Genomic DNA, 13,279 nt, shown 5'->3' with positions numbered 1-13,279 from the left:
TCGTGCAATAAACCCCGGGCAATTAACAATCAGATACTCGGCGCTTCCACAGCGCAGACATCTCCTTCCCTTTTTCCAACAATCCACTTCAATATGATTGGATTTTCTACAATATCCATAAATTGTCACACCACCAGCTCCACGGCCCTTCTTAGCAAGTGATCTACCAGCTTTACCCTTTTTCTTTACATGGAAGATCTTCAGTTGTGGCCTTACAATTCCTGTCTTTTGAGCTTCCTCTGGAACCCCCATAGAAGTATTGCTTTGTGCCATGGCTACAGTCTCCTTGGAAATCTCTTCGTATTTCCTCTTTAACTCCATGTTTTGGTGTAAAAGCTCAAGTTTCTCCGAATACTCTTGCTTCCATCGCCCTTCCCAGTACTCGGTCAGCCTCCTTTGAACCTCTATTTCGTCTCGAAGAACCGCAATTTCCCGATACGGATCAACCCAATGTGTCATCTTACAGAGTTGCTGGAACTCGGATGCTAGCCTGTCGGGCAAAACAATGGGTCATAATACATTCCTAAGTACAAGTGGCACTCTCGGTCCTTGTCCAGCTATTGTTTCCCTTTTCTTCTCTTGATTCTTGGCCTCGCTTAGTTCCACGGCCACGACCACGTCCATGACTGCATCTTCCTTACATATATATATATATATATATATATTTCCCTCTTTTTTTCCCCCCCAAGGTAATTCAGCGAATAAATATAGTAAAGTGACAAAAGTAATCGAATTCTAGCACACCAATTACACCAAAGACATATACACGTATAACACACCATGTATCAAGATGGTAGACAATCCAATACACCAATACATGTCATATTAGACAAATAATCATATGCACAAATACTCAAACCAATGTCATGTCATAACGGTATAAGAACAAATCAAAAGTAAAGGCGATATCATCCCGGTCGCAGTCAAATAACCTCGTCCGGTCTCTCACGTCACTTATCAACCAACCTAGTTGTCCCTTGACCTCCTGTCTCATTCTAACCAAATAAAACCTGTTCATGTTCCCAAAATGCAAATCTCACATACTTAACACTGCCTCAACTCTGGAGTACCCAAGCACAAGAATCCGAAATAAGATAATTCACCTCTCGAGCTGGCCAGTCCCAAGAGTAAACCATCTACAATCGAAATTCCTACCAGACGTACCTATCTATGGTCCTCAAATACCACAAGAAAATTTAAAGCCTATAACATTCACAATTCAGAGCTTAGGCTCGAACGAGCACTTAATCCCTCATACCTATCCACCACTTATTCCAGGCGCATTCCGCGCAGAGACCACGCGAAGCAGGCTCTGATACCAACTGTGATAGCCCCACCTCACCCTAAGGCGAACCAAAGGGTTCGGCGGACCGCCTGCCCAGCTCTCGCCAGGACTACGGAGTCGAATCACACAAATCCGATATTACGCGAGATAGGACCCAAAAGAAATGAACGATTGAAGACCGCCAAGCTTAAACATGGAGAAAATGCTTTCATATATACATGTCGCTAGGTTTACAATTCAAATGGAACCAGTGAAACGAAATGCATTTAGGGTTTGCTCATTCTCGAGGAGCTATACAAAAGAACAAAAGATTTCCTAACTAGCTCAACTCGCTTCTCAAAATCATGATTTCCAAAAGAGGTTTCTGTAAGGAAAACAAAGATAACGAGGAGGGGGTGAGCTTACGCCCAATGAGGTACCAAACATGTAGCAGAAAAATCAGGTATTTCACGTTATACAAACCAGATACACATGCTCGCTATAAAGTAAGACAGGTAAACACAAGAACTCAAATAGGAAGGATACAGGTGGCTCTCAGGAGCCAGCTTTCCAGCGCAGTACTTGATCCAAGCCGGTTGACTCTCCGTCAACGTATATAGAACCAACGCGTCCGTAGATCCCACTTTACACCAAATTCCGTCCACCAAACACCCCTTTACCGGGCCCGCTCACCTCAACAGAACAGAAATGGTAATACTCGAGTATACCGGAATCAAGGGTCTCAATACCCATAGATCCCAAAACAGACTACCGTGGTTCGTTATCTAATCGTCCAGGCCCTTGTCGGCCCGACTCGAATAACTTAGCCACAGGATTTGAGCTCATAGGTCACAGATACAGATACAGATACAGATACAGATACAGATATCAGATACAGATACAGATACATATTGACACCAAAATTGGCATATGAACAGACAAGAGAACGAGTGCGATAAAGTACACCCTCGTCTCAAACAAATTAAACAGATTGCAGAGCAGAAATCAAGTTAAACAGCAATGGAGGGGAGTGGTACACTCACCGGTTCAAGTACAGATACCTCAAAAGTTTTCACTTCGGATTGGCTTTAATCGACAAGAAACCCTAAAATAATCAAAGTAAACCAATTGAAGGTTTCACATCCAGAATCGAGTAAACAAAATGCACATGTGAGGCTCGACTACTAGTCGTATGCCTCGCCAAATAATTACTAATGCAAGGGTACAAAACATGATTTTCGGGAACAAAAAGGTAACATGAAGACCTAGGTTCAACAACCCAAAAGCCCTTCATTTCTATCACAAGCCAATTCAAACTTAAAGGAACCAATCGGCCTAGAAAAATTGGACAGCACTTCCCCTAAATTTCTTACTTTCCAGCCATCACGGCTTCATTATTTTCCTCAATCAACTCCCAAAGTCATACTCAATATACATTCATCACCACAGCCGTTCAATAGGCTCAAGGTTATCCAAGTACAAAAGTTAGCTAGGAAAATGACCGGAAATAAAAGTCAAGCCCTAGAATATTCCAATAAGCACAAGAAGACTCGATTACAAGTCATAAACCGATGCCAACACGATCACAATAGGGTTCCATAAGCATATAAAAGCATTAGAGGAAACCAGAAATTTCGGAAATGTAACTAGCTTTGGCCCTGAAAAAAACAGTTTTTGTCCTCATTTTGCGGTAATGGCACCAATTCCACTACGCTTATCGGATGAGGGTGCAAGACCCACAATATCGAAGAAAAAAGACAGGGCTACAACATCACAGAAGGTCACTTAACCCAGTTTTGAGTGAAAACAGGTCAAAAATGCAAGATACTACATCAACAACGTAAAACAGATTCACCAAAACGTATTCTAGCGGAAACATCATAACTCAGGCTCTACAAGTCCAAATCCAGAAATTCCAAAACCAGATGAAAGCTAAGAAACAGGGATAAATTTCATCAGAAGGCCTCAACAACCAATTCGGAAGCAATTCCAGAAAAAACAACCAATTACAGGCGCAGTTCTCAATTTCGGGTAAAACCAGAACAGCAATAGTAATTTCGACTTTTCTCATTCTACACTACTCCGATTGACCTTAAATTTTGTAGGCACCTCTAAAATATCATTCCCTACAACTTTCATGTTTTGAGCTAATGCCAATTCGGCCTCTAACTAGGACCTAAAAATTCGGACAGAATGCTCCTTCAAGAACCCTAATTTTCTGAAATTTCTTCCAAACCAGAAATTGGTTGCAATTAATCACTTTTTCCACCTCCTAGAGTCATTATATACCATTTTCAATCATCATAGATAGCCACACAATCATGCTTATATTAAAACAGAAAAATCCCCAAAAATATAAAAGTTCATCAATTCAACCACAACTCAAAATATAATCCATAAAATGGCATCTCATACTACCACTAAGCATGATTTAAGCATCAATCAAGGAAGGAAAGTGGTTCTTCACAACTTACCTTAGAAACAAGAGAGAGAGAGTTATTGGTCCTCTTAGCTTTCCAAATAACTCCACAAAACAACTCACTATCACTCCCTTAAGTGTTTCTATGGAACAAAAACAAGTTTAGATGGTTGAATTCTTGGATTTGAGCAAGAGAGAATCAAGTAGTTGAAGAGGTTTTCTTTCTTCCTTTCCTAGAGAGAAATTCGACCAAGCTTGAAGGAAAATGGAAGATATTTGGTCAATTTTTGGTTTTATTTAGTAATTGGTAAAAGGTTGAATAGTAAGTCAAAACAAGATTTAATCATATGGTGACACATGTCCCTCTCATTAATTCATGCCTAACTTGTTTTTGTCTTTCTCACACCTATGCACTTGGTACCTCTAAATATCTCATAACACCCGGTAAATTAAACCCGGTATCCAAAACTTAACCTAACTGGCCGAATTTTTCCGAACTTTTCGCATTAGCGGGTCCCATGTCCGTTATACGTTCTAAATTTTTCAAAAACTATCCGATACTAGAAAAATCACCTAAAAACTCTATTTACTCATAAAAATTATTTTCACAATTTTTTCAAATCAATAAAATGTGGAAAAACGTGCAATTAAAAGAACATCACATGCAATTCCCATCCTCTTCATAATCAGATTTCCTGTGACTTGATTCATCATCCAACTGCACAACCATCACATGCATGCCCATAAACAACATCATCTACCTATAATTAACTAGTCTAAGTCCAGAATTTACCTCAACTTGAAGCTCAACACACGCGACAAGCAGCTGCAATTTTTCTCTCCTCTCGGCTTTCTAAGGAACTCGGATATAACTGGCTGAGCTCAGTTTGGCAGGCTGTGGTGTTGGTTGTTGGGCTGATCGCAACTGGTTGAAGATGAGGAAGGAAATTAACAGCTCGGCAGTGATGGAGGAGATGAAGACAGATAGCTCGCACACTACCTCTTGCTCTCTCTCTCTCTCTCTCGGACAGTTCAGAAATGCAGCTCACCGACTCTCTCTCCCTTGCTCAAGCTTACAAACGAAATGATGGAAGTGTTGGCTCTCGGTCCTCTTCACCAGCTCACGGATGAAATGAAGGAAGAACGGCAGGTCTCTCTTTTTTTCTTTCTAGCTTACGGACAGAGAGAAAGGAAAGAAAATAAAGAGCTCGGCTCCCTCTCTCTCTCACTTCACTCTCGGTTCACGGCAGGAGAATGAAATGGAAATGGAGTGTTGTGGTGAATTGAAGCTGATGTAGTGGAGTGTGTGTAGTGAGGGTGAGCCGGCAAAGATGGAAGGTTGAGTGTTGATGTGGAGAATGGAACCGGCAAGATGGAAATGCTTGGATTTGAAGCTTACCCAAGGAGGTTCCATGGCTGCATGGTTAATTTGAGATGGAGGAAGGCTAAATTGGTCTTTTAACATCTTGTCCGACCTTCCACTTAAGTCTTCACTCGTAATCAAATTCCAAAATTTTACCCCAAATGAAATTTGATAGCCTACTAGTATACTAATCTCGCCAAAAATTCAATTATCGAGATTTTAACGTCCTAAGTGAAATTATAAAGGGTTTTGACCTAAAATCGATTTCGTCTTAATTCTAGGTTCCCGTTGACACTTAACATTATTAACACTTAATATTAGCTATCGGAATTCAAAGAATTAATATTAAAGCAATAAAATAATCTACATCAAGAAATATTAATTTAACTTGGCAAAAATCAAATAATTTAATATTTTGCACAATTAAATTAGTTGTAATCTAAAAATTATTTTTATATACTTATTTAAGAACAACTAATAATAAAATTTATTAAAAGTCTAAAATGCAGTTGCAACATGTATATATGTATATATATATATATATTTTTTTTTTCAAGGCTCTCACATTACATCTCCCAAGATATAGGGGAAAACCCAAATAATGAACTGGAAAATTCTGCCTAGGAAATTTAGTCACTCGTTCAATAACCCTTCTCCGAGCAAGTGACAATCAGGATGCACCAAGTAGCCACTTTTTGGGCATTAATTAGCTATCCAGAGCTCTTTTGATACATTTCCAGCACCTGCATGATGCTCTTTAGAGAAGTATAAGATCCATTACCAAAGATGAGCACATCGTTAGCAAACACCAAATGAGTTACCGGAGGACAACCATGCGGCACTCTGAAACCCACAAAACCAAACTTGGTAACAAGGTCATTAGGTGCTCTCAATAGAACCTTTGCCCCAATAACAAACAAAGCAGGCGATAAAGGGTCCCATGCCATAGACCCCTACTAGATTTAAATCCATACACCATCCCATTTATAATAATCGAAAACCACACATTGAAGATCAACCTCCAAATCATAACTTTGAATCGTTCCCCAAAACCAAACTTGCGTAATACATTTACCATAAAAACCAAGACACACGATCATATGCTTTGGACACATTCAACTTCAATGCTACATTTCCTCCTCTATACATTTGCCCAATCCCAATCATAATTTCTTGAGCTAGCAAATAATTTTCTCTAATATTACGGCCCTTTACGAATCCATTCTGTTGTGGTGAAATAATTTTTGGCAAGGTGAAAAATAATCGATCTACTAAAATTTTGGATAAAACTTTATCATAAAAGTTGTAAGACTAATAGGGCAAAACTGAGAAAATCCTGAGGGTTAGAAACCTTTGGAATCAAAACAATAGCAATAGATTTAATAAACTGAGGCAATTTTGCTCCACAAAAAAAACTCAAAACTGCATTATAAACGTCTTGAGCAATGACTTCTCATGTGTAAGTAAAAAACTTATCCGTAAAGCCATCAGGACCCACCGCAATCTCTCCATCCATTTCAAACACTACTTTCCGAATTCCATCCATTGGATCAGCCTCCAAATTAATGTTATCCTCATCCGTCACAAGAGGAGGGATTACATTCAGTAATTTAGAAGAAGAGAGCGAGGTCTCAGAAAACAAATAAAAAAAAAAACTTAATAGCTTCATTTGCTATATCCTTGTCCTAATCCACCGAAGAACCATTCGAATCCTTTATCAGATGAATTGCCCTTTGCACTCTCCTCTGTTTAACAATCGAGTGAAAGTACATTGAGTTGCAATCCCTATGCTTCAACTACTTCACTTGAGCTTTTTGGCTCCAGAATTTTCCCTCAATTAAAAGTGCATGCCGTAATTTCGCTATGGCCTTATTTAAGTTCGTCTGGGCTTCATCTGAACCATCATTTTCCAAACTTGTTTCAGCCATTAAAACCAAAGATTCTGCTGCCTTGATAGATGCAAAATTTTTTCCGAAACACCGGTTATTCCATTGTTGAATAGCTTTTCTAGCAGCCAACAAATTGGAGCACAAAATAGGCAATGGTGAACCACTAACCTCCAGCTGCCAGGTATCCCGAATCACCTCCAACAGCGAGGACTTTGAAGTCCAGACATTCAAAAATCTGAAAGGCCTCGAGTTATCATCGAAACACGACACAAACGAAATCTTCAATGGCGCATAATTGGATAAATATTATTAGTCCTTTTCGTTGCAAGACCGTTTTGTTTCCATTTACTCTTTTTCAAATTTTAATTGGCTACTCTTTGTTTGCCTTTCTCGAATAACATGATTTAGAATGGCAAATGATTATTGACCACGAAAAACTGCAAATAATCTAAGCCTAGTTAACTGGCTATTAGCAATTATATCAGTCTAAAATCTTCTCTTAAAATGAAAATTTTTGAATTATGGGTGATTAAATTTTAGCCTGATACACAATCAGTAGTTCAGGTATTTCTGAATTATTCGACTATTGCCGTAAAATGAGCAATGCTCTTATAGAAAAATGGTTGGATGACTAAAAAAGGAAATGGCAGATTAATGGAGGAGAATTTCGTGACTAGCACTCAAAATTTTTTGTAATATTCATTTAAAAAGTCAGGCACACTAACCCTACAAGAGCTTGTTGGGACTTATAGCATCTAAAATAGGGTCAGTCTTTCAACTTTCAGAAAAGGCCCTCTTGATTTTTGATCAAACATCTTGATTCTTATTTGAATCTCAAAGAAGTGAACATCCGGTAGTGCATTAATAATGCATCTGACAAAAGTGCCAGTCTGTTACTAAGGAATTATAGACGGAAAAAAACAACTCTTAAGAACGGTAAAAGTCGAGGTATATGCTTTTCATGAGCATAGAGGAGCCCAACCAATTTCAAGATTTGGAAGTGGACTTGAATTGATGTATGAACGTGAATAGTATTAAACAGAATACAAAACTTTAAACCAGCAATAGGAGCTGAAAATATCTTTTATTAAACAAAAAGCAACTACAAAAGCCAAGGCCTTAATCTGATGTAACTCGAAGACGATAGTTGCAACACTGAGAAATAATATCAGCTAAGTAAAAATGTCAGCCCCTCCCAAGGAATTAAGAGGAGGAGAAGAAACGAAATTAGTAATCTATGTCTGGGGATTTCTATACTTAGAGATCATCGATCCAATCTTATCAAGTAGTTTAGTTGCACTTTTCTCTCCAGATGGGGAAGGTGTAGTCCATTCCTGATACTGGTGGAGGCTGCCTGTAAAGTCTGTGAAGAGTCCATCCACTCCAATCGTATTAATCCAGTAATCATATTCCTTATATGGATCTTGGCTGAAGTTGAAATGCAAGAATTGGTTCTCATTGCGGTAAGTGTAGGGGTGCACCTGGAACAATCCATCATAGTGAATAAAAATTTTAGCATATGCACTAAAAGATATCCAGCAGCAAGGACAAAAAAATGCTAAACGGAGCAGAAGTACTGCTGATTGACACAAAATTAGCAAAGCACAATAGGTAAACACATCTCATTTTGCAAACAACAGGCCAGAGAAATCAAGCGAGAGCATATCATGATCAAAAAGACAGTACACACTTCGGAGAAGATATGAAATTTGGCTCCTGAAGAATAGGCAAATTTTTATTAGACTAAAATAAAGAAGGCTTCAGAGTTCACTCAAGGAAAAAGGAATGCAAACTATTGAATCAAGAAAATGTCTAAGACTTTCCCGCATGCAACACATACTAATACTTCAAAACGCTAAAACGAGAGTGAGTTTGGTACAATATTTACAGAATTATTCTTCTTTTTCCCTCCTCTGATCATGCTGAGGATGTAATTTGGTTAATATTTGTCCAAGTGTAATGCTCCTATCCACTACTAAAGTTGAAATTTCGTTGGATTCTCTGGTTAATAGTGTAGCTACAAGCAGTCAACAACAGTCCAAGAAACATAAGAATTTCACAAGGCAACCCAAACCATACCTGAAGGTTTAAAGCATGTGCTCTCGCAACAAGATCAGTAGGTAGCTGCAAATAATTCTCCGATACATATACTATTGTATCCTTCCAAGGTCCAATACCCATCACATAATTCTTGATGAAGTTGAGATATTTGTCAGAAGTGATTTCCCAGTATGACTGATATTTGAAAATACAACGTTTGTCAAAAGCAGAAAAAGGAAAGCAACTGAGTCACTTATTACATTCACAAATAATAACCACAATCTGGAGATCCAGTTACAAGTCATGTAAAGGGGCAAGAAAACCCAGTGCATCAGTCTTCAAATACATAATCAGAAAAGAGGTACAAGTACATGAGATTAACAGAGAGACATTTACAGTAGCCATAAAAGTGAACTCAATAGAAAATGATGGGATATATTAACAATTTCCTTGGTGACCTCCAAATAGGCCATGGACACAACAATAAGCATCAGGATGACAACAACAGCTTTGTGACTACTAACTTCGAAGTCAAATCTACCATTCTTGAATTATCAAGTAACTTTCATGCTACAATTTTGCCCGAAGAATTTTCTCATAATTTGCCTTTAAGATTGATATTGGGATAATATATGTTGACAAAAGGCTAAAGAGGAAATTGTTAAACCTGATTGGTATCCTGTGTAGGTATAGTTATGTCATCAATTAGGAAGACTTTTGGCAAGTCAGTCAGGTTTGATACATAAATCAGAGATGTTGGAGCAAAGGACTGAATAAATGCTGGCTGTTTCAACCATTGCTTTGACATATACTCTCCCCTGTATCCATACTTATGGAGTGTCTCAACAAACTTGTCTTCAAATTTCTTACCACCTGGCCACTTCACCTGTTGAAAACAATTGTTAAATACTACTACAGTAATAGAAAATTGCAAAACTCGTGAACTTTTTGCATTTGTACACTCTAATAGGAGCCCTCAAGTTAAGAAGCTGAAAAAACGAAGAAAAAAAAAGAGACAACTTACATATTGGTTGACCATTGCAGGATTTTTTATCTCTGGGTAAATTCCTACAACTCTGGGGGCATCTAGTGCTATAGATATGAACTCCTCAAATGTAATGATAGGAAATTTTCCTGCACAACATTTTCACAAAGTAATCAAGTTTACATATGTTCAGAGTTTATTTCCTTAGTACTAACAAAAAAACTCATATGTCAGAAACACATAATTTGATCATCATCTATGAAAAAGTTACTCAAGATTATATTTTCGTTATTTGTGTCATAAAAAATTAAAATAATTGAAATTATGACCTATCATAACATATGTCATAAAGTGAATTCATGCTTTTTTGTTATGCAGAAGTCCACACAGTGAACCATTTTAAACCAGTTAGCTGCAGTTATGCAGAAAAAATTCAACCTGGAACAAGGATGAAGCAAGAGCTATGGAACTTGTACACATTCTGACCATAAGAATCATTTAGTTTCCTTCCTAAGACCTATACCACCAGAAAAACCACCAGTATTTGCACCATAACCAAACATAAAGTTGGGGTCGCCCTTTAGCTTTTGGTGATAAAACTAATGCATAAAATACAAATTCTTTCCCAAATACATGATTAACCATTTTGAATTGGTTACTAGTGATACTAATTATTAACTCAGCACAATCATTAAAAATTGATAACTGTGGATCCCATGAAGAGTTATGACAAGTTACTTCTCTGCTCTGTTGATGCCAACAAATAGGGTAATGGTAAGTGTAAGATGGACACATGATCTGGGCACATCTCATACTATCTTAAGTTTCATGTGTCCAGACATGTTCTAAAATTATGAAGAAATGCATAATTTGACATTTGACATGAAATTTGAATAATACTAATAGGACTGCAATGCATACTGACTGTTGTATTGTTGATCCCGGAAAGGATATCTTTGCTTAACACCCAATGACTTCAGCTCTTCCAGTGTAAAATCAACTGCATAATTGCAATGGAACCAAAAAGAAATTCAGTAAATGCTTTCCTTAGAATAGACAGTGTATGTCACTGTAGAGATCTTTTGGTCATCCTCACACAAGAATATGTGCAAACATGATAAGCAAACTAGCACTTTTATGTTTTTTAATAGTAAGTTAAGGCTCTCAAATGTCAGTATGTGACTTCAAAACTAGAGACATATGACAAGTCAAAGATAACAAAAGATTTTAGTTAATAAACGAATGCCATGATATCCTACAATGGAAAAAGCCGGTTGTGTTTGTGCCTTGAACGTTACAGGCTCTCTTCCTATTTGCAAACTCCTTGTGTTCAGCAATGTCTGTAGTATCATCAAGTGTTACATCATGTTGCATTATGAGAACACCATCTTTGGAGGCTAGGACGTCACCTTCTATAAAGTCAGCACCCTCCTCAATGGCTCTCTGCAAATAAAACAGGTTTCAGGGAAGACAACTAAATGAGAAGAGCATCTTCACCTTCTATTTTAGCACCAAATTTTACTGGATGAAAAATACTGATACATTGCAAATTGTTCACTTTTTTCTGTAGTTTCAATTTACTGCTAATTTGTTCTGGGCAGTTTGAATTTGCACTAAAATTCAATAGATATCAGTATTGATGCCAGTTAGTGAAGCAATGAGTTACCTAACAACCATAAAAAAAAGTTTGGAAAACCAAACACAAAGGGCAAAGTAAAAGCCCCTTCGGTGCAGGTAGAATAAATGGTTTGTATATATGTACCATATATGCAGCAGCTGTTTCCTCAGGAAATTCTCCGTTTGAACCTCGATGTGCAAGGTTGTAAGGGCGAAAAGTCTGTAATGGTTTTTTGCTTCCATCATATCTTTTGCCAGGAAGTGGGTAAAGAGGCCTTGAAGCACAGCCAACCAGCAGGAGCAGGAAACTTAAAGGAACAAGACCTGCCACTGGCATTACCAATAAGATCACGTACTAATAGCAAAAATGAATTTTTCACATTAACAACAAATCTCTTGTATTAGACCATACTAATTCTTGCAGGTAGAACAGGAAAAATGATATCCTTCCAATCATCATCAGTAACGGGTTGTGTATAATCAATCTCATCATAGTTAATCAACATCTTCAGTCCATATCAAAGACACTTCATTTGATAATCAAAAGCCCACCTTACCAAATTGTAAAGCAAAGCCTTCTCTTTCCTTTCTGACATTAATTTTTTGAGCCTATAAAGCTAATAATTCCCAAAACATTAATCATAACCATCACCAGAACCAATTCCAGTACAAAAGGTTAAACAAAGCAACCAATTTTATCTAAATTCCTCATTCCCTAAAAAATGGTAATGACAACAAACTTACAGAAATGCAAGCCCTGTATATCAGACGTATGCAAGAAATCTAGCAAAGAAATGAGAAATTTGCAGAAATTAAGAGGTAGGTATTGGAGCTTACGAGCTGAAGCCATGGAGTCCCTCCCTTTCGCAGCTCCTATTCTTGACTTTTGTTTTGGCTGTTTGAGGATGGCAGTCAATTCAAACATTTATATAGCACTATGATGGAGACCTTCTGCAGAATCGTTGCCGTGGATTTACATGTAATTCTGGGAATATTCCATTAATCCATAGTTGTTGAGAAGTACTAGAGAATTTGGACTCGTTCTCATCTCGCCGGTGAATCAAACCAACCCGTGTTAAACTTTAATGGTTTGAATTTTTATATATTAACTAAAACGCACAAATAATGATTTATTTTTTTGGGATAAAATTTAGAGTTGATTCTTGTTTTTCATTTTTTATTTCTGGATAAAATTTAGAGTTATTATATTATGTGATTAAGAGTCTGTCTAATGAAATATCCATTGGGCCGGGTATTTCAGTTATCATATTTTTTAAGTGTAAGATTAATTAGATAAAATAAATAAATACAACAGAGGATAAGTAAAATTAAATATGAAAAGTTCATAAATGTAAGATAAGGTAATAATTATTAGTATATATATATACATAGTAAATTAGGTAAATTTTATGTGTGTTAATAAGTGTCCATTGGGCATTCATTAAAAAAAATCCTTTGATTAATAGTTTTGGTCTGCCAAAAATTACTTTTGCTTAATCTTGATCAGTGATGATTAATGACAATTATGAATTAGGATTTTAATGCATAATTTGTTTTCAAACTTTCGCCGCTGATTTTTTTTCTCATATATATGCAATACTCGTATAATGTTTGGTTGAAATCCCAAAATTTAGAGTTTTTCAAATCCTTCCTTTCCCCTCCTCACTTTTTAAATCCTATCATTTCTCGTTAGAAAAAGATT

General features: G+C 37.1%; 1 protein-coding gene across 2 annotated transcripts; it reads right to left on the bottom strand.

Moving 5' to 3' along the window:
- Positions 1 to 7,983: 7,983 nt before the first annotated feature.
- Positions 7,984 to 12,614, bottom strand: LOC113781011 (glycerophosphodiester phosphodiesterase GDPD6-like). Of its 2 annotated transcripts, none has more exons than XM_027326833.1 (8): positions 12,415 to 12,614; positions 11,723 to 11,901; positions 11,220 to 11,403; positions 10,886 to 10,960; positions 10,000 to 10,109; positions 9,643 to 9,861; positions 9,015 to 9,170; positions 7,984 to 8,416 (listed from the first exon to the last, which is right to left on the bottom strand). In XM_027326833.1, exons 1-8 carry the CDS (start codon positions 12,500 to 12,502, stop codon positions 8,171 to 8,173), a joined length of 1,257 nt encoding a protein of 418 aa, XP_027182634.1. In that variant the 5' UTR covers positions 12,503 to 12,614; the 3' UTR covers positions 7,984 to 8,170. The 2 variants fall into 2 exon arrangements, with proteins under 2 accessions (XP_027182634.1, XP_027182633.1); XM_027326832.1 differs by having other exon boundaries at positions 11,723 to 11,907; positions 12,415 to 12,613.
- Between the last annotated feature and the right edge of the window lie 665 nt (positions 12,615 to 13,279).

This window comes from Coffea eugenioides, chromosome 8 (genome assembly GCF_003713205.1).
Source record: "Coffea eugenioides isolate CCC68of chromosome 8, Ceug_1.0, whole genome shotgun sequence".
NCBI classification, from domain to species: Eukaryota; Viridiplantae; Streptophyta; class Magnoliopsida; order Gentianales; family Rubiaceae; genus Coffea; species Coffea eugenioides.
Note: the sequence above shows the minus strand (reverse complement) of the source record. Positions and strands in the feature narration are given on the sequence as shown.